We start from the raw sequence: 19,973 nt of genomic DNA, 5'->3' as shown, positions 1-19,973 counted from the left end.
TCTCTTCAAGATAGTCTCGCTACATCAGTTTATAGTCTCGTGGGGAGTGCGGTTCAATATCGCGTTCTAAATTCAACTTTATCGCTTAGTTCATAAAGATTAAATTTGTATATTTTCTCTTCAAGATAGTCTCGCTACATCACTTTATAGTCTCGTGGGGAGTGCGGTTCAATATCGCGTTCTAAATTCAACTTTATCGCTTAGTTCATAAAGATTAAATTTGTATATTTTCTTTCCATGATAGTCTCGTGAGGCCGCATCAATGATCGAGTACACACATGACTCGATTATTTGTCTTGATCATATCGCTAAACGATACATCGACGATTATTAGAAATTGCATTTAATTAGAAATGTACGTTAAAAAAATAAAAAAATATACACAAATGAAAGGTTATTCCATCTTTTTTAATATTCGACATGTTTGAATTGCTTCTGCAAGACTTGACAGTGCAAAACGGCATTTTAAGCGGAGCACTCGCAGACGTCCTTTCGATGTTTTACGAATACGCAGAGTGTTCGTAATCGATTACGCAAGTAGTTTTTATGAAAGCATAAGATTTTTCGATTCGAATAATCTTATACCTCGGCAAAAGGGGAAACGCCTGCGTGTGTTATCCATTACTTAATGATCTAAGCTTATCATGTACTTATGATATACAAACACCGTGTACAAACATCATTAACAATATTATCATCTGGCGTTGTCTCTATTCAATGTCTTTATTAAGCTGTGTTTGTCCAGTTTACTTGCTCTGTGTTCCTGTGCTATGGTTCTGTCAATGTCACCCACCAGTCAATCAAGTTTAATTATTCATTCTTGTCAAGTGAAATATCAAAATCAAACAACTAAACTCGAAGTTTGTTATTTGTTCGTGATTCGATACTGCTTTTCTTTATATTTATTGGATTTTTTTGGGAATAATATATCTAAGAAATTGTTACGACCATGGAAAAACCTACGGTTACCGAGCAGCCACCACCGTACTCAGCGACTATGCCTCAAGGTATTGCAAAATATTTTAACTATCGGAAACATTTATAATTATGTATGTTGAATTTCCAGATAAATTCGTTTTAAACTGCGCAAATTAGAGCTAACCTTAAAATCTACTTGTCTGATTTAAATACACGAAAACATCTTAAAAAGTATAAGCGAGTGATTAAGATTTTATTTACGTAGAGTTGAAATGTTATCTCCTATCTTTTGTGATTTAGAAATATGACTAAGCGTTAACAAAAATATATATTTTAATGCTATAATTATCTAATTAAGCATTAGGTTTTAGTCCTTAAAATGATGTATACAATACATATACATTGTTATATGATAGGCAGCTAAATGAATCCATAGAACTGAATAAATAATCCTCAGTTTTGAAATTCAATCCAACTGTTACACTATTTAACCTACTTGGCCCTATCTTTTAGGTTGTAAAAGCATAAACCAGTATTCTTTGAATAATAATATGATTTTGAAGGCATATTTTGTTTATATTTAATTATTGATAACTTGATTGTTATTGAGTTAACATTTGAGCAGAGAGATATGTTAACAGATCATTATTATTCAGAAGGTCATTTGTTAATTTAGTTTGAGATATCAGTTAATACTTTTGTTTTTAATGCATATCAAGAATTTTGTGTGTTGATTTCATTTTGTTTATAAATGTTTATTCAAATGTGAATTATTTCTTATCTATTCCGCTGATTAATTCAGTTTTTTATAAACATGCAAATGATTTGTCTGCGTTGCTCTCCTAGATGGATATTATTTTGCCAATTTAACAAAAAATAATAGAAAATTTTGTAACTTTATTTAATTTTAAATTTATTCTTAAATCTATGATTATAAGGAAGATTTTTCCTTATTATTGCAACATATTTACATAATTGTGATATATTTGAGGAAGTATAAAGATGCTTCTAGAATATAATATTTTTGCTATTATTGTGATTCAGTGCACTTATTGTTACAGTGAAATAAAAATAAACTATTGTAATGAGTAATCACATTATCACATTGATAAGAATTGATGGCTTGTATACTCATGTATTATGAAGTGATTTATAAAATATGCAGACTGTGAGGTCATTGACACAATAAGTTACTTGAAAAATGTTTAATTTTAAAAGGTGATAAATCTATATTAAAGAAAGTTGTATTAGATAACATTTGTAATTAAAAATTGTCTGGATGGATTTTATTTATTTTTGTTTAGTTGGATTTGTCTCCGCTAGATTGTTAATAATGAACTATTTTGTCTTTATGACAAAGAGTATAAATATAATAATCTTTAAAAACAAATACAACATATCTTATCAGTTTTTAATTTGCTATTTACCAAACCCTTTAAACAGGAAATACTTGTTTTAAGGCTAACTACAATTAAAAGTTGTTTGTATTCATAATACATTTATGTATTTAATCTTACAAGTTTTAAAGAAAAATACCAAAATAATTTGTTTGCAATTAAATATTATTACACAATAATAAAATATTATGTTATATGAATCATTTGGGTATTTCAAGACCATGCTCCATTTTTCTTTTATAATAGTAAAACATCAAAATTCAAAACTATATTTAACATTGATAGTCTGACTTCATGTAGATTTTAACTTTTATACACATTCCAATAATTTACTTTAATTATGATACGGTCTTGTCTATATTTATATTTTAAGGATTATTATTATTAGCCCTTAATATACTTGCAAATTTTCTATTCTTTAAAATTTATATTTATACAGCATTTGGATGCTATAATCCTAAAAATATCAAATACTCCCAACTTATTACTATGACTAATCATACATTCAACAAATTTCAGGACCACAAGCGGGCAACCCAGCAAGCCAGCCAAGCCAAGGGGCGTATCCCCCACCCCCACCAGGATACACTCCATACAACGCTCCACCAGGGGCCTACGTCCCTAACTATGGGGCCACAAACATAATAATACCCCCTGCGATCATAGCTGTAGGAGCCTGCCCAGCCTGTCGAGTAGGTATTTTAGAAGACGATTTCACATGCCTCGGGATTCTATGTGCTATCCTGTTCTTTCCCATCGGAATTTTGTGCTGTCTCGCTCTGAAGAACCGAAGATGCTCGAATTGTGGCGCCATGTTTGGATAGTCGGAAATATTGGATGATACCTAGTTTCTATAATCGGGATGTGAGGATATAAGTATTATCTGTTAACAGAATTAAAGATGGATTAATGGATTTTAAACGCGATTTATTCATTATTATGAGCGAGCATCGTCATTGTTACAGGTATACTAAGGTTTTTAATGCAGGATAAATACAATGAATATTTTGAGTTTAAAATCCGGAAAAGTCTTTAATTCTAAAAGAATAAAGCAGTTTGATTAAAGTTAGTGGAAAATAACGCCTTTTGTTAAGAAAATAAGTATATTCCTGGTTATAGGAGCTAGAAGCATATAAGTTGTATTGTAAATATATGGAATTTTATATAGATTATCTATATCGAATAAAAAGACTTAGAATCACAATTTTGAAATGAGTTGTAGGTTCTAGTTGATGGAAAGATGTACGCTAAGGCGCGGGACTTATACAAGCGGCGCGGCGCGCATCGGGCGCACTGCGGGCGCGCATCGGGCTCACTGCCGGCGTGCATCGGGTGCGCTATTGGCATTTTGTATGAAATGTGGCACAACCGTGGCGTGCCGTCTCGACGCCTGTCCAAAATTCTTTCATACAAAATGTATAAGAAGGACGTGGTGCAAAACAGATTCAAGAGGTGCGCTTATGGCACGCCCGCGCCCGCGCCGCTTGTGTTTGACCCGCGCCTAAGGTATGAATGTAAAAGTCATATATTTACATTACAACTTAGAGAGAAACACCAATTGTAATTATGTTTTACATAAAGATTTTTACATTACGTCCAAGTAAAACAATAAGACTTAGCAATTTTTAATTTGTTGCAAAATAAATATTCATCAATGTGTAAGTTTTGTTCTCTCAAAATTAATCACAAATAGTGAAAAAATTATATTTTAATTTTTAATATCTATCTTTTATAAACTAAGCTGCAATAATAAGTCATATTTCTAATTGAATTTGGTATATAAATAATTATCAATTGATGATTTAATAAAAAGCTGCCGTTGTAAACATGAATTTTTAGAGTGCCAGGTTATATATTAAATACTGTTTTACGCTAATCTAGTGGTAGAGTAACGTAATGATAGGATTCTTACATACCATATTACTTTTTATATATAACTAGCGGTCCGCCCCGGCTTTGCCCGTGGTACATATTTACGTTTTCTCTACATAAGAACCATCCTCGTACTTCAAGGAATATAATAAAAAAAGAATTATCGAAATCGGTTCAGCCGTTCTCAAGTTATGCGCTTACCAACACATTTTGGGATTCATTTTTATTTTATAGATTCATCTGAACAAAAAGGCAGATAATATCTGGTAAAATCAAAGAGGTTCTATAGATGTTTACGGAAATATCCGCCATATAGAAAAAGAGGGAAGATCGCGGTTCTTTGTCTATTTTTTTCTGCTGCCATATCTTTCTAGTTTTTTTTTCTGTTATGTCAAATATTTGCCAGTGTATCTTTCTAGTTCCTTTTTCGTGCCAACGCTCTCTTTAATTATTCTGAGAAGCCTTTTTCCCTCTTTTTCTATCCTTCCTCTATGTATGATTTACATTCCACGCGACAATAGTTAGACTTAAACAACAAATAATTTAAAAAATAATACCTATAATCAATACACTCATACAAGATAAACTTAACCACATAACCGTGGTCAGTCTGAAATATTATATTATACCTATATATGGTACTATATATATTGTATTCATTGTAATTATTTGTAAGATAGATTTCATTCTTGAGAAATACTGTATTGACATAGATCAATACAGTTTATTTCTCTCTGAATCTTTGAAATGTATATGCAAATAACAATATTATGCAGAATAAATAAAATAACTTTTAAGTGGCCTTCATAACATTGAAATGCTTAGTATTTACGTATTGTCGGTTTCTATATAAAATTTATACTGTAAAATAAAAAAAAGTTGATGAATTATTTTATAATAAGCAGAATAGTATCGTTAATATGTCATATAAATTGTGCCTCTTATTAGTAGTAGTTTAATACTAGTGTAATATTAGTTTTTGGTCAATTAAGTAATATATTGCGATTTTACGGTTATAAAACATGGAAAATATGGCTGTAACCACAATATTTATTTATTTGTCACTTCAATATGTTCCGTTTATTCATTATTCTATCTATTTTGTAGAGAAAATAGAATAGTTTGATGCTAATATGAATTTTTATATGTTTTATTCATCTTTAATGATAATTCTGTATAAAACTGTTAACTAGTTTATTGAAGAACGATTACAAATATGTATAAAATTGTATGTTTGTATCATATCATAATTTCAGGTATACATTATCTGTTGAAACGGTTTTAGTAACTGTTCGTTATTTATTCGTAAATATTAGGAATGTTATTTACATACTGTTTATGTTTTTAACATATTCTTCAGAGTTTAATATGTACATGCAATACCCTGTAGAAATGTAATATGTACTTGTATTGTATTTCAAAATTTGTACTGTGATTGTACCAAACTATTAATTCGAAATAAATATATTTTTTAATTTTAAGTATCACTGTTTTTTTATTTTAAATACTAACTAATAACATTTTTACCATTAACCGTTCCCGTATGATTTCCGGGATAACACCTATCCTATGTGTTAATCCAAGTTACCTTCTATATGTGTGCTAAATTTCATTGTAATCGGTTCAGTAGTATTTGCGTGAAAGAGTAATAAACACACATATACACATCCATCCTCACAAACTTTCGCATTTATAATATTAGTAGGACTGGTAGGATAGGATAGGATAGGATATCAGTTAAGAGCATGAAATATATTGCAATATATTTTGCTTCCACACTTTATTAAATTAAAATATAAAAAAAAAACATATATATAGATAAGAAAACAACAAACAATTTCATGCGCTGAATATAATTTTATTCGTTCGGCCTGCTAGCAGCTGATAACAACGCAATTCATCTGCGCTATTGGACCAAGATTAATTTACTACATATTTTATAGTACCTATTTATACAAACAATAACGTTCCGAGTCACTCTATAACGATATGAAATGAATAATGGGTATTGTGAACGAATTAACAAAATAAAAACGCATGAGATGATCGCTTCCAGCCAAAAAAATCTTTTACTGAACAAGGTTCCTTACATCACACACCTTAGGTACACAAAATCTGGCCAAGTTTATCTAAGGTCGTTGTAATTTGTAATTACATACCTATTTACCTACTGTTACTGAAATATATTTTTAAACTCGGTTTTCCCCCGCGTAGTCAATGGAAAACCCGCATACTTAGGCGGGAACTCCCACGGGATTTTCGGGATATCTATCTATCCTATGTGTTCAAGTTTTCTTCTATGTATGTGCAAAATTTCATGAAAATCGGTTCCTAGCAGTTTTTACGTGAAGGAGTAGCAAACTAGTTAGTACTAATAACTTAGAGCATTAAAATAAGATTAGCAGGATACCAACGTATATGTACCTAACATATAAATTATTGGGCGCAGTATAAAAAAATAGACAATAAAAAAGCTAATATTTTATTATAGGTAGTTGACAGAAAACCTAGCGTACCATCTGCGTGGTATTTGTATCGTCACAATAAGAGTATGTAAGTACCTTGTAAGTACCTATAAAGGTGTGAATTTCAACCAAATTCATAAAAGAATTTATAAAAATATTCAATTTACAAATGGAATAAGTCGAATAACAAACATCTTATATTTTCTGAAAAATAGAATAAATGACTAGGTACAAAGAAATGTAATTCAGTGTATTGAAGCAGTTTGAATGTAAAGAACTTATGAATGTTAAAACGAATTTTAGAATGCATCTTTTCATAGGATTTATCTTTTTTATATGTTTTCGTGGAATAGCTGGTCTCATTTATATCTTGAATAACTTCATTATATGTAACGACATTCGTCACCTGGGTCAGCACTCTTCAACTTCCAAATTATACTCAAATTAGGATGTTCCTTAGGGAATCCTGCATGAATGGACTCATTCGCATAAATTTTTTACTTCTTCGTTCCGTTATAATTGCTTTTTCGGTGGTGTTTCTTTTTTATGAGTTTCTAACGAGGTTAAATATTTGAATAGGTTTTTGTTGCGAGGGTTTTTAGATTTATTATACGTGGAGTTTGATGTATTATTAGGATATCTTTGAGGTAGGTCTGCAGTAGGTATTGAAGTACAAATAGAGGTAAGAGGTAGGTACCTACCTATATACGCCTAGGGTACTTTGATGTACAAACAATTTCAGAATAATTCTCATCCTAATTACCTAGGTATTTTAGGCATCGATACATGGAAAGTCTACTTACAACTTAACAAGCAAAGTACATCAAATTGTTAAAATTTTTAACGCGTTTCCATGAATAAAGAGTTCGAGTTGACGTCACGAGTTAAAAACTGAATCAAACTTTTCCTAATAAAGCTGGCCACTAAACTAAATTGCATGAACGAAGGTTAGTAAAAACAAAACCACTTTCAGGGCTCATAAAATTTATTAGCTGACTCCAAAGTGACAAAGGTTGAGTTTTATGTCCGTAAAAATCGGTATTATCCACTTTACTGTAGCCACTAAGCTAGACCATTACACAAACGACACGACTAATGTTGGACAAAGTGCTTTACTTCGGAGTTGAGGCTTCGAAATTTTCGATTTTAATAAAATCTCAAGTGCGCCATTTTGTCATTGTCTGGGCTGTGAATCAAACTTTAGACTCTATCGATGTATTTTTGGTTATATTGTAGATATGCGGAGACGAATTACTGTACTGCTAGAACAAGTCAGTATGCGGCAATTCATATTTTTTTTACTTAAAAAAAACCTATCTAGATAGTGACCTACTCTACACTGCGGTAGTGAATTTTTGAGGGCATAATTAAGATTTATTGCTTTATTGTAGGTTTAAAGGAATTCATTAATTATTTAACGAAAAAGTTCAAAGGAGGAAAATCCTTAGATATCTGCCTCATAGCCTCAAGTCGAATAAGACTAAATCATGCCTACATATTGATTAGTTAAATTGGTTTATTTTGATCCATATAAGTATTATAAAACTTTACATTTTGAAAATGTTCGCCATAGTACTTAAGTAATAAATAATAACAAGCAATAACTCTTTTAAAATAAGCCTTTACAAAATAGCTTTACCTTTGTTAAGCTTTATGGATGAAGGTATATATAGGTCTGTTCAATTTACAAAATCTTAATCCCTCATATTTTAGCGTTTCTTAATTAACTATTACGTCACAATTTTTTGCTTACGGCTCAAGCAATTTTATAATGAAATCCATTATGTAAATTGTAATTGTAGGCCCGAGAGGTTCAAACTGAAGCACGCAAGGTAAAAATCATTAGTGTTTAACTACTTTAGAATTTTAAACGTGGGATTAACATTTAAAATTTCAGTAAATTAGACGCAATAAATCCTTTAACCGCTGTTTAAATTCTTAGTAGTGGATAATTAAAAAGTAATAGGTATTGTTTAATTAATTTGATCAACGAAATTTGTTAAAGAATCTCTATCTATATTTTTTATGAATCTCGGTACCTAGGCACTACTCTATCGGCACTAGTTCGCAACATTGGATTTTAAGAGTGTATAATATTATAGTGTACATTCTTATATATAATTTTTATTATAGGTAAGTTAATATCGTCTCCGGAAATATACCTATATGTTAAATATTCGTTTTTCCTTTCCTCTTCCGTTTCTTATTAACGTCTTCCTAATGATTGTAGGCCCGAAAGTATTTTTTTATCAACCTTAGATAAAAAATACTTTCGGGCCGGTTACTCTACTTATTGTTTTTACACATTCTGTTGGTTGCCTGGAAGAAATTACATGTGAGTAAAAAGGCCGCCTTTTGTGCTGTATATGTTTACAAGTTTTTTATTTTTATGATGGCAGCACCACAGAACTATATCGATATAGTTCTGTGGGCAGCACAATAAAGTGTTAAACTAAAATTCGCTAATATATAATTATAGATATCATTATTAATTATATTACAGGCAATATTAATATTATAAAAGTATATAGTATAGTCGACGACGTTACAGAAATAAAATAAAAACTTTCCAAGCAATTTAAAACTCTATGTGAATAAAGAATGCCCAAATTTGAATATGAATGTGGACCCACGGAAACATTGCAACAATAGCATGAATTCATTAATGTGACTAGGTAACAATAAAATATTTTTAACAAATGGTTATCGACTTCCTCTTACATTTAGCGAGCAAAAAACATTTTCTCGTCTTCCATTCTAGTTTAAACAAGGTTTAGTTCATATTTTTTAATTTAATTGGCACTTATAGAAGCAAACAATCCTGACAAAATTACATTAGAATCTTTAGCACTTTCACTCCGAGACACTCAATATTTGATAGAACGAAATATAATCAAATCTTATTCCCATGATAGTAGGTTTTCAAATTAAATGTATAGTCGTAGTTAAATTAACACAGGCGCTTGATTTTAATTAAAACCATCAAGGTTTTCATAACTCAGTCCTTCATTCATTAAGTATAATTTACATTCTGTTTCCTCGGTACATATCTAGTATAATATTATAAGAAATCTTATTTATAACAGACTAGCTGTGCTCTGCGGTTTTACCCGCAGTGCTCCGATCCTCCGGATTTATATCATCGCAGTCTTAAGCGAGATGATATAAAGTCTTCATCGATAAATGGGTTGTCTAAAACCGAAATAATTTTTCAAATCGGACCAATAGTTCCCGAGATTAGCGCCTTCAAACAAACAAACAAATTCTTCAGCTTTATAATATTATAGTATAGATGTACATAGTTAAAAATATTTTACCGAAATTATAAGGATGGAATATAAGCAAATACATAGAAAATAATCGGATAATAACAAGGGTTAAAGCTGACAGCAGATAGCGCACAATTTGCATGCCTTTCCCCGGCTTATCTGTTGATTTATAACGCTATTTTTATCTTTTACACACACATTATGCAAACACAGAATTATTAATATATAAACAACTTCAATTACAAAATTAAACTACCATATCAAATTAAGTTGCTTTCGTGTAGGTACCAACTTTAATAGGGTAGGCAAATAATGAAATAAAGATAAGAAACAAAAAAAAACATGTACCTAACTAGGCACTAAGTAATGACATTTGATATTATCTATATTTTTTTAATAAAACACAATTATTACTCACTAGACTTCCGCCTTATTGTAATCGGTTCAGAAGTATTTGCGTGAAAGAGTCACAATCATCCATCCTTCATTCCTCCATTCTCACAAACTTTCGAATTTATAATATTTTCTCGTAGGATATTGTTTTTCCGTACCTACTTACACATTGTATTTATAGCACTCTACCGAACAACACATTCTCTCCAAATGAATCCCAAAATATTTATTCGAATATCCGAACTTCAACGCAAAATTTGGAAATTGAACCAAATTTCGCGCATTACTATCCGAACGCGAGTAACAAATTACTTATAACTATTCGTAGGTTCGAAAGCATTGTAAATCAGAGCATACTTCGGGATTCTGCCAGCTATACCTTGGAGCCTGTACCCTCGGCCCCCTCGGGTGCAATGAATCTGCTAGCGGTCCTGGATGGTCCTTGGAAGCTTAGCCATTTTAAATGATGCTATAACACACTGGATGGACTGTAATAACATCTTTATTTACAATAATGTGACGAAGTTGTTTTATGTAGCGCAGTCACAGCGCAGTTTGAATTATATCTCTATGTAAACACTTGAGTCTTGAATATTATTATATTAATTAAGATTTAGCACTTAGATAATCTGTGAAAGAATAGTCCATATCAAATAATTATAATGTAAATCAATCTTGTATAACTATCAGTATATTTGAATGACGAATATATTTATTGTATCTGAAATTCTTTTGCTTGTCTTTCACATTGTTATTACGCTGTTCGCGCTTGAGACATCGATCAACGATAGTAAAAATCGGCCCAATCAATTTTGAGTTACAGATGATGTATCTAGCCCAACTTTATTTTTTATAGAGATAAATATTTTATTCGTCTCCATATTTTTCATATAAAAACAACTTTATCCACATTTTTACACGCTTTATATTAGCTTCACCTGTATGTTTGTAACCGACTTCTTTGGGCGCGATTTTGAACCACGTTAAACGGCCAGATTTCATTCAAACTTTGTAGATTTATTGAGGACCGATGACAATACACTAATTTGATAAAATTATTCCATTTTTCAATTTGCAAAATATGATTTTTGTTAATTATTTATATAATTTTCATCTATAGTCGATAAGGTAAGAAAATAATTAAAATTTTCTATAATTTTTTTCTACAGTCGATAAGGTAGGACTCGATGTTAATTTTTATTTCCAATAACACGAACACGAACACGAACACGAACACGAACTCAAACTCAAACTCAAACTCAAACTCACTCAAACTCAAACTCAAACTCAAACAAACTCTAACTCAAACTCTAACTCAAACACGAACACGAACACGAACACGAACACAAACCCAAACACAAACACACGAACACGAACACGAACACGAACACGAACACGAACACGAACACGAACACGAACACGAACACGAACACGAACACGAACACGAACACGAACACGAACACGAACACGAACACGAACACGAACACGAACACGAACACGAACACGAACACGAACACGAACACGAACACGAACACGAACACGAACACGAACACGAACACGAACACGAACACGAACACGAACACGAACACGAACACGAACACGAACACGAACACGAACACGAACACGAACACGAACACGAACACGAACACAAACACACGAACACGAACACGAACACGAACACGAACACGAACACGAACACGAACACGAACACGAACACGAACACGAACACGAACACGAACACGAACACGAACACGAACACGAACACGAACACGAACACGAACACGAACACGAACACGAACACGAACACGAACACGAACACGAACACGAACACGAACACGAACACGAACACGAACACGAACACGAACACGAACACGAACACGAACACGAACACGAACACGACGAACACGAACACGAACACGAACACGAACACGAACACGAACACGAACACGAACACGAACACGAACACGAACACGAACACGAACACGAACACAAACAAACACAAACAACGAACAACGAACAACGAACAACGAACAACGAACAACGAACAACGAACAACGAACAACGAACAACGAGCAACGAGCAACGAACAACGAACAACGAACAACGAACAACGAACAACGAACAACGAACAACGAACAACGAACAACGAACAACGAACAACGAACAACGAACAACGAACAACGAACAACGAACAACGAACAACGAACAACGAACAACGAACAACGAACAACGAACAACGAACAACGAACAACGAACAACGAACAACGAAAAACGAACAACGAAAATCGAACAACGAACAACGAACAACGAACAACGAACAACGAACAACGAACAACGAACAACGAACAACGAACAACGAACAACGAACAACGAACAACGAACAACGAACAACGAACAACGAACAACGAACAACGAACAACGAACAACGAACAACAAACAACGAACAACGAACAATGTGAATGTGAATGTGAATGTGAATGTGAACATACACAAACACAAACACAAACAACAAACATCGAACAACGAACAACGAACAACGAACAACGAACAACGAACAACGAACAACGAACAACGAACAACGAACAACGAACAACGAACAACGAACAACGAACAACGAACAACGAACAACGAACAACGAACAACGAACAACGAACAACGAACAACGAACAACGAACAACGAACAACGAACAACGAACAACGAACAACGAACAACGAACAACGAACAACGAACAACGAACAACGAACAACGAACAACGAACAACGAACAACGAACAACGAACAACGAACAACGAACAACGAACAACGAACAACGAACAACGAACAACGAACAACGAACAACGAACAACGAACAACGAACAACGAACAACGAACAACGAACAACGAACAACGAACAACGAACAACGAACAACGAACAACGAACAACGAACAACGAACAACGAACAACGAACAACGAACAACGAACAACGAACAACGAACAACGAACAACGAACAACGAACAACGAACAACGAACAACGAACAACGAACAACGAACAACGAACAACGAACAACGAACAACGAACAACGAACAACGAACAACGAACAACGAACAACGAACAACGAACAACGAACAACGAACAACGAACAACGAACAACGAACAACGAACAACGAACACGAACACGAACACGAACACGAACACGAACACGAACACGAACACGAACACGAACACGAACACGAACACGAACACGAACACGAACACGAACACGAACACGAACACGAACGCGAACACGAATAACGAACAACGAACAACGAACAACGAACACGAACACGAACACGAACAACGAACAATGTGAATGTGAATGTGAATGTGAATGTTTATGTGAATGTGAATGTGAATGTGAACATACACAAACACAAACACGAACACGAACACGAACACGAACACGAACACGAACACGAACACGAACACGAACACGAACACGAACACGAACTCGAATTTTAATTCGAACACAAACACAAACTACACACTAAAGAATTTTTCAAATCGGACCAATATAGTTCCCGAGATTAGCGCCTTCAAACAAACAAACAAATTCTTCAGCTTTATAATATTATAGTATAGATGTACATAGTTAAAAATATTTTACCGAAATTATAAGGATGGAATATAAGCAAATACATAGAAAATAATCGGCTAATAACAAGGGTTAAAGCTGACAGCAGATAGCTAACACAATTTGCATGCCCTTTCGCGGCTTATCTGTTGATTTATAACGCTATTTTTATCATTTACACACACATTAGTTATGTGAATAAAGAATTTTTAATAATTATGCAACTTCAATTACTAAATTAAACCTACCATATTGTGTCCATGTCAAATTAAGTTGCTTTCGTGTACCAAAACGAACAACAAACAACGAACAACGAACAATGTGAATGTGAATGTGAATGTGAATGTGAACATACACAAACACAAACACAAACAACAAACATCGAACAACGAACAACGAACAACGAACAACGAACAACGAACAACGAACAACGAACAACGAACAACGAACAACGAACAACGAACAACGAACAACGAACAACGAACAACGAACAACGAACAACGAACAACGAACAACGAACAACGAACAACGAACAACGAACAACGAACAACGAACAACGAACAACGAACAACGAACAACGAACAACGAACAACGAACAACGAACAACGAACAACGAACAACGAACAACGAACAACGAACAACGAACAACGAACAACGAACAACGAACAACGAACAACGAACAACGAACAACGAACAACGAACAACGAACAACGAACAACGAACAACGAACAACGAACAACGAACAACGAACAACGAACAACGAACAACGAACAACGAACAACGAACAACGAACAACGAACAACGAACAACGAACAACGAACAACGAACAACGAACAACGAACAACGAACAACGAACAACGAACAACGAACAACGAACAACGAACAACGAACAACGAACAACGAACAACGAACACGAACACGAACACGAACACGAACACGAACACGAACACGAACACGAACACGAACACGAACACGAACACGAACACGAACACGAACACGAACACGAACACGAACACGAACACGAACACGAACACGAACACGAATAACGAACAACGAACAACGAACAACGAACAACGAACACGAACACGAACAACGAACAACGAACAACGAACAACGAACAACGAACAACGAACAACGAACAACGAACAACGAACAACGAACAACGAACAACGAACAACGAACAACGAACAACGAACAACGAACAACGAACAACGAACAACGAACAACGAACAACGAACAACGAACAACGAACAACGAACAACGAACAACGAACAACGAACAACGAACAACGAACAACGAACAACGAACAACGAACAACGAACAACGAACAACGAACAACGAACAACGAACAACGAACAACGAACAACGAACAACGAACAACGAACAACGAACAACGAACAACGAACAACGAACACGAACACGAACACGAACACGAACACGAACACGAACACGAACACGAACACGAACACGAACACGAACACGAACACGAACACGAACACGAACACGAACACGAACAACGAACAACGAACAACGAACAACGAACAACGAACAACGAACAACGAACAACGAACAACGAACAACGAACAACGAACAACGAACAACGAACAACGAACAACGAACAACGAACAACGAACAACGAACAACGAACAACGAACAACGAACAACGAACAACGAACACGAACACGAACAATGTGAATGTGAATGTGAATGTGAATGTGAATGTTAATGTGAATGTGAATGTGAATGTGAATGTTAATGTGAAAATACACGAACACGAACACGAACACGAACACGAACACGAACACGAACACGAACACGAACACGAACACGAACACGAACACGAACACGAACACGAACACGAACACGAACACGAACACGAACACGAACACGAACACGAACACGAACACGAACACGAACACGAACACGAACACGAACACGAACACGAACACGAACACGAACACGAACACGAACAACGAACAACGAACAACGAACAACGAACAACGAACAACGAACAACGAACAACGAACAACGAACAACGAACAACGAACAACGAACAACGAACAACGAACAACGAACAACGAACAACGAACAACGAACAACGAACAACGAACAACGAACAACGAACAACGAACAACGAACAACGAACAACGAACACGAACACGAACACGAACACGAACACGAACTCAAACACAAACTCGAATTTTAATTCGAACACAAACACAAACACAAACACAAACACGAACAACGAACATCGAACAACGAACAACGAACAACGAACAACGAACAACGAACAACGAACAACGAACAACGAACAACGAACAACGAACAACGAACAACGAACAACGAACAACGAACAACGAACAACGAACAACGAACAACGAACAACGAACAACGAACAACGAACAACGAACAACGAACAACGAACAACGAACAACGAACAATGTGAATGTGAATGTGAATGTGAATGTGAATGTGAACATATACAAACACGAACACGAACACGAACACGAACACGAACACGAACACGAACATCGAACAACGAACAACGAACAACGAACAACGAACAACGAACAACGAACAACGAACAACGAACACGAACACGAACACGAACACGAACACGAACACGAACACGAACACGAACACGAACACGAACACGAACACGAACACGAACACGAACACGAACACGAACACGAACACGAACACGAACACGAACACGAACACGAACACGAACACGAACACGAACACGAACACGAACACGAACACGAACACGAACACGAACACGAACACGAACACGAACACGAACACGAACACGAACACGAACACGAACACGAACACGAACACGAACACGAACACGAACACGAACACGAACACGAACACGAACACGAACACGAACACGAACACGAACACGAACACGAACACGAACACGAACACGAACACGAACACGAACACGAACACGAACACGAACACGAACACGAACACGAACACGAACACGAACACGAACACGAACACGAACACGAACACGAAAACGAACACGAACACGAACACGATCACGATCACGATCACGATCACGATCACGATCACGATCACGAACACGAACACGAACACGAACACGAACACGAACACGAACACGAACACGAACTCAAACACAAACTCAAACTCAAACTCAAACTCAAACAATTTCAAACAAACTCAAACTCAAACACAAACACAAACACGAACACGAACACGAACTCAAACTCAAACTCAAACTCAAACACGAACACGAACACGAACACGCAACACAAATTATCTTTAGCCGTTTTCTATGTTTGTTTGTAACCGACTTCTTTGGGCGCGATTTTGACCCACTTTAAACGGCCAGATTTCGTTCAAACTTTGGAGATTTATTGAGGACCGATGACAATACACTAATTTGATAAAATTATTCCATTTTTAAATTTGCAAAATATGTTTTTTGTTAATTTATATAATTTTCATCTATAGTCGATAAAGTAAGAAAATAATTAAAATTTTCTATAATAATTTTTCTCTACAGTCGATAAGCCAGGACTCGATGTTAATTTTTATTTCCAATAATTATCTTTAGCCGTTTTCTCTAATATTGACAAATTTTTGTATACTAAAGAGAATTTTAATTCTACAAATCAAATAATAGTTTAAAAAAAAAAAATTAAAAATCATATGTTATCTCGACAATAGTTATATGCAAAATATCTTGATTCCTTTAACTAACAAGGCTATAATACTAAAAATAGTTGCAATAAGGCGAAAAAAATTTTTCGATCGTAAAGCACTCTCTGATGCATGGTGTCAATGGTTATAGATATTTTATTGGCAGATATGAGTAGAGTGATTATCATTTCGATAGTATCTTAAGAAGCACCCCACGCTTTTTTTTATATAAAATTTATTTTTTTACTTACACTATTATTAATTTATATTCATTGAAATTTTTAACACTATTTTCTTAATTTAAATTCATTTAAATTTATTTTCTATTTTTTAGTTCGGTTTTCTATAAAAAGCGTGTTTTTTAGTTTTTTTTAACTATTATTTATTTACATATTGTGTTATGTGTAGGAAGCTGTGATAACTTGCATTTTTCCAACCCAATAACACGACAAATACTACGTACCTAGGTATTGTTTGAAATAAACTATATGCATGATACAATAGCACATTTCTAAATAGCCATTTCAACATATGGAATGAAGAACTCATCTGTAGGCGTTCGTATTGTACAAACTTCGTGAGACGAGAAATAGATCTCAACAATAAAGGAAGAATAGACAACGTTGAATATACGAGCAGTTTATACTAGGGCATGCACCCGGGTTTACCCGGTTCCGAAAAACCCGGGTAAACCCGGGTTTTTTGATGATCTTGAGAACCGGGTCTGAATAGTGTGAAACCCGGTTCTCCCGGTTCCGACCAAAATATTAAAATATAAAGTATTATTTATATTTTGCTGCATTATTTTAACAAATTTATTCTATCTGGCAACGTCAGACTCACGTGCATCGCGAATTTTCATGCCACGCCTCAAGCGTGGCTCTGATTGGTTGTCTAACCTTAGATACTAAGGGCGCTTGTGCACTACAAGGAATTTTACTGTCCGGCATTCCGATTTTTTACGGTCCGGTGTGGCATGAAAAAACCGATGAATTGCTTGTGCACCTGTCCGTCTTTACTCGGATCAGTGCAGTACAGTTCAAGGAAGTTTGGCGGTATAATGCTATCATAAATGATTGTTTTTGCATTTTACAAGAAACGAGTACAAAATATAGAAGGTGAAATATTATATTATTTCGTTATAATAAAAAGTAAAGTTCCGTAAGAGATTTAAAATGCGTGTTTCACTTATTTATTTTAATCGGTGACGAGGAGCTAAAGCTATTCCCACTTGAACTTTAACTTACCAACACTTACTTAGATAATAATTATAGGTCAATGCTTGGTCAATGTATATAAAATAAAAATACCGACTTCTCAAATCTCATTGCTAACTAAAAGAAAGTAAAACAAGAGCTTGCTTTCAATTGGCATAATATGCAGTAAAAACAGTAAAATCCAAGCAAGTGGGCATTCGAAAACAATCATACCTACAGCGACTCGTAGACACAAAAAACCATCCGGAATAGGGAAAAGTAAAATGTCGGACGGTAAAATTACGTATAGTGCACAAGCTAGTATATATAGATTAATGGCGTGCCATACCGGACCGTAAAAAATCGGAATGCCGGACCGTAAAATTCCTTGTAGTGGACAAACGCCCTAAAAGTTTCCTACGGGTGTATTACCAAAAAATAATTAGGTTTCGAAAATGACAAAAATTAGGCTACTGAAATATTTTTATTAGATTTGTCGTGAATTTGTAAAGCTGTTGATTACTGTTTCATATAATGATCCAGTCATGTTTTTGTTTTTGGTATCAAGCTGAAATTTATATCGAATACTCAAGTCAAGTCATAAGGTGATTGGGTATGCTAATGACATGTTAGGTGAAACCCGCGATGAAGTGAGCGAAGCCGCGAGTATCTTGAAAGAAGAAGCAGAAAAGGTTGGACTCGCGTCCAGGCTTCTGAGCAAAAACACCAAATTGCGTATATACAAAACGGTCATAAGACCAATACTTATGTATGGGTGTGAAGCCTGGACCCTGACCCAGAATGAAGAACGCAAGCTTTTAGTCACCGAAAGAAGGCTTCTTCGCAAGATTTTTGGTCCCACCAGACGAGAGGATGGAAGCTGGAGAGTCCGAACAAATGCCGAACTAGAAAAACTAATGGCCGAGCCAAATAAAAGCACAACGGCTCCGTTGGCTCGGTAATGTAGAACGAATTGGTGAGGAACGAGGACTGAAGAGGGCATACTTGGGGCGACCCCTGGGCCGACCGCCGGTTGGACGACCTAAGTATCGCTGGCGCGATCGAGTAGAGGTGGACTTGCGCGTGCTACGATCCAATAATAATTGGCAAGAGACCGCTTAGGACAGGGGAAGATGGAGAGTTCTCGTCTCAAAGGCCAAGACCCACTTTGGGGTTTCAGCGCCAGAGGAGTAAGTAAG

The 19,973-nt window shown here is 35.0% G+C and overlaps 1 protein-coding gene across 1 annotated transcript; it reads left to right on the top strand.

The window, feature by feature from the left end:
* The first annotated feature begins 797 nt into the window (after positions 1-797).
* Positions 798-5,668, top strand: LOC149904170 (membrane protein BRI3). Its single transcript, XM_090108021.1, has 3 exons — positions 798-1,007; positions 2,835-3,567; positions 3,822-5,668. Exons 1-2 carry the CDS (start codon positions 950-952, stop codon positions 3,137-3,139), a joined length of 363 nt encoding a protein of 120 aa, XP_089964147.1. The 5' UTR covers positions 798-949; the 3' UTR covers positions 3,140-3,567; positions 3,822-5,668.
* Positions 5,669-19,973: the final 14,305 nt, after the last annotated feature.

Source organism: Colias eurytheme, chromosome 12, assembly GCF_061535395.1.
Source record: "Colias eurytheme isolate Ceu_HAF_F1 chromosome 12, ilColEury1 Martin Lab GWU primary, whole genome shotgun sequence".
Lineage (NCBI taxonomy): Eukaryota > Metazoa > Arthropoda > Insecta > Lepidoptera > Pieridae > Colias > Colias eurytheme.
The sequence above is the reverse complement of the archived record's forward strand: the minus strand, read 5'-3'. Positions and strand labels throughout refer to the sequence as shown.